We start from the raw sequence: 3,772 nt of genomic DNA on the forward strand, positions 1-3,772 counted from the left end.
ATAAGTTATGACCTCTTCTTTTAGGTCCGTACATATTTCTTCTATTAGTGAACCGAATGAATTTCGGAGTGGGATGTCTTGTAGCCATTGTTGCTTTTCTGGATCTGAAGTTTTGATGGCGCTTGGCGCATGGAAGTGTCACGTCGGAGACACAAAAGATCGCGAAGTTAACGGATCGCCGGTGATGTCCTCGCGCCGCGGCACGAACGAAATAATTCTTTTACGAATAGGGTGAAGGAAATAGATACGCAAAAATGAGATTTATTGCAGAAATCCAACAGAGTGACGGTTACAACAGCATGGTTTGGAATGTTACAACAGATAGCTTCGAGATGCTACGACAGACTGTTTTAGCGCTGGTTTGGGAAGGTCCCTCTACCGAGGATCTAGTCCCTTTGGAGGGGGTCTCGTTAGTCTATTGTTTCAACAGATGCGGCATGCAGGGTGTTCGGTTTATCTGGTTATTGAGCGGATGGTTTTCTTGAGTTTGTGACAGAAGCTTTCATATTGCTGTCTAGATCGGCTGCTCAGGCAGAACTGAGCATGAAAACTGTGATGATAAAGGAATGTCTTGGTAGAGAAAGTCAGTTAGTTGTTGTACATTGGTTGACAGTTAGTTACGAGCGAATTGACACATCAGCGGGCGTAAGAGGAAAAAAAAAAAGATAAGGACTGAAAAGAAGCAAGTCAGTGATGCAGAGGAAGGAGTCCCCAGCACTAACGCAGCAGCGGGTGGTCAAGCGAACAACGTGGTGGCGACATCCCGCGACGAGGGCCGCTCGAGGGTGGACCGACAGGCCAACGGGTGCACTCCTACGCCCGGCGAGGCGGGAAACGACGGAATGGAGGTGGACACGATGAGCCCACAGGGAACTTCGGACAGACAAGAGGGCGTTTTCCTCGCACCGGCCATGGTAGGCGAAGCCACGTCGCTCACGGCAGGAGGATCCCGAACGCGAATGAGGTCCGACGATGAGGAGTCGGCTACCCCACCCATGTCGCACACATCGCTAGTCTCAACGGTGATCAAGGGGAAGAAGAGGAGGCTGATATCACTGACCCCGGACGTCTCCGAAGAACTGGAGATGGAAGTTAGGATGAGCTCGGCAGCGGACGTCAGCGCTGAAGTCACACGGCAGATCGCCGAGATAATACGGGTTGCCAAGACATCTTCCAACCTAAAAGGTACCTATGTAAAGGCGCTAAAGGACGCGGCGGGCTACATAACCACCGCGTGGCAGAACCAAATGTTGCAGAGCGTGGGGCTAGGGCAAAACAGCGGCACCGCAGCGGCGAAGCTTGCGGACGCCAGGATGACTGCACTGGAAAAGGAGAACGCAGCACTTCGCCAAGAGCTATCGCGAAGGACTGCCTGCGCGCACGAATGCCTACGGTGTAGAGGCTCGGCCTCCGAGTCTGACCGCCCTCCGCGCGAGGGCAAGAGCAAGAACGCGCGCTTCGCTGACCTGGAGAGGAGGGTCGAGGAGATCAGACCCTCCATATTAAGGGCGATCGAAGAGCGCTTCGTGGGCCATCTATTAAATAACCCCGAAACGCGGCAGAGAATGACGGAGCAGCCCGCTACAAGTAGTTTCACCACCGCTGCCGAGAAACCACCAACACCTTCCCCGAGGAAACAGCAGGAGGAAGAGTGGAAAGCGGTGGCTTCCAAAGGGACGAGAAGGAAGGAGGCCAAGAAGAGGATGGCAACCGACGTCCGGGAAACGGCGAAAAAAGGGGGAAGGACTGCGGCTCCAACACCACCGGCGGGGTGGCAGCCAACGCAGCAACCCCAGGAAAGGACGACGGGACTACCCAAACCGAGCAGCGGCGCAGCTGCAATGAAAACAGGACCGTCGCCGGCATCGAGGATGGCCATGCTCCCCCGCATACAGCGAACGTTTGCGGTGACCCTCACACTTAGGGAGGGAGCAAAAACAAAGACGCTGAAATAATAGAGACGGAGCATCCCCCTCAAGGAGATCGGCGTTAAGTCGATGGGAATGAGGAATGCCGTGACGGGCGCAATAATAATCAAGGTGGCCGGTGACAAAGGAAGAGAAAAAGCGTTGCAACTGGCGACGCACCTAACGAAGGTGCTAGACCCGACAGCGGTCAAAGTGGCAGCGCCTACAAGGACGGCGGAACTCAAGATAGTTGGGATCGACATCTCGATAGAGAAGGAGGAACTGCGACAAGCGCTGGCCCTGGTGGCAGAGAGCGAAGTCGCGGAAATACAAGTGGGAGAGATCGGAGCCACCAGAAGCGGCCTCGGGGCGGCGTATGTAAAGTGCCCGGTGGCCGGAGCCCGCAAATTGACCCAGGCAGGGAAAGTAGCCTTGGGATGGTCCACTGCGAGGGTCATCGCGATCCCAAAGAGGCCGCTCCAATGCTACAAATGCCTAGCGCTAGGACACGTACGAGCCACATGCGTGTCCACTACGTAACGAGGGCACCTGTGCTACAGGTGCGGCGGAAGCGGACACCGTGCAAGAGAATGTCCCGCCTCCGCACCCAGATGTCCCCTGTGCGAATCGCTCGGGACACCCGCCAACCATAGGATGGGAGGGACGGCATGCACGCCGCCAAAGACAAGAAGGGTGACCGTGAGGATGACCGACAAAAACACCCTTCCGCGAACCAGCCGCCACGGAAAGAACACAGGGATGTCCCGCCACCGCCGTTGCCGTCAAGAAACAACACCAACAGCAGCAGCAGCAGCAGCAGCGGTAGATGGCCGGGGGGAGGCCATGGTGTTGGCGCAATAAAATCAAGCGCATACTCCTGGGCAACCCAGGAAGATCGAGGCGAGCGCAAGACCTGCTCTTCCAGACCATCCGGGGGAGCGAGGTCGCCCTCGCTGTGGTAGCAGAGCCATATAGCGTCCCCGACTCCCCCAATTGGGTTGGTGACTTGGAAGGGTCAACGGCCATCGGATGGACGACGACAACGACGTCGAGCGCCCCCGGCGCTCTGCTAGATCGTGGCAACGGATACGTCGCGGTCGACGTATGGGCTGGGATAGCGGTGGTGGGCGTCTACGTCTCCCCCAACAGCGGCCTGGACGCGTACGGAGACTTCCTGGACGGAGTGAGCAACGGCATGAGAAGAAGATGCCGCTCCCGCCAGGTGCTCATACTGGGGGACTTCAACGCCCGTTCCTCGCAGTTGGGAGACACCCATACAAACACACGGGGAAGGATGCTGTCCGACTGGGCCGCGGGCCTCGGGGGCTCAACGAGCACGTGCGTAGCATGGAGGGGTTCCTCTGTGGTAGACATCAGGTGGACCACTGCCAGCCTGCATCGACGGATACGCAACACTGTCGAGACACTGTCTGACCACCTATATATAATGATGGAGCTTACCTCGGAGACTGCGTCCACAAGACGGGACCGCAGCAACACCCGAGGCCCAAGCCGTTCCCGTCCACCGCCAACTCCAAGATGGCAACTGAAGGAAAGGGACTGAGACCTGCTCCAGACGGCGGTCACCGTATCCGCGTGGAGCGGGGATGCGCGGGCAACGCAAGAAGGCAGCATTGACGAGGAAGCGGAAAGCCTGCAAAGGGACATGAGCGCAGCTTGCGACGCCTCGATGCCGCGTTCCATACCCGGCGGCGAAACACGCAACCGCTGCGCCTACTGGCGGACAGAGGAGATCGCGGAACTCCGAAGAGAATGCGCGCTGGCCCGAAGAAGACTCCAAAGGGCTAGGCGCAAGCGGAGACCCGACTAAGAGGAGATCTCCCACTGCTATGAGGGCTACAGGG

At 57.5% G+C, this 3,772-nt stretch overlaps 1 protein-coding gene across 1 annotated transcript; it reads left to right on the forward strand.

Annotated features, from left to right (window-relative positions):
- The first annotated feature begins 2,575 nt into the window (after positions 1–2,575).
- LOC139993054 (uncharacterized) lies at positions 2,576–3,471 on the forward strand. The gene is made up of 2 exons (XM_072014444.1): positions 2,576–2,729; positions 2,798–3,471. The coding sequence occupies exons 1-2, from the start codon at positions 2,576–2,578 to the stop codon at positions 3,469–3,471; spliced, it is 828 nt and encodes a 275-aa protein (XP_071870545.1).
- The last annotated feature ends 301 nt before the right edge of the window (positions 3,472–3,772 follow it).

Source organism: Bombus fervidus, chromosome 12 (assembly GCF_041682495.2).
Source record: "Bombus fervidus isolate BK054 chromosome 12, iyBomFerv1, whole genome shotgun sequence".
NCBI classification, from domain to species: Eukaryota; Metazoa; Arthropoda; class Insecta; order Hymenoptera; family Apidae; genus Bombus; species Bombus fervidus.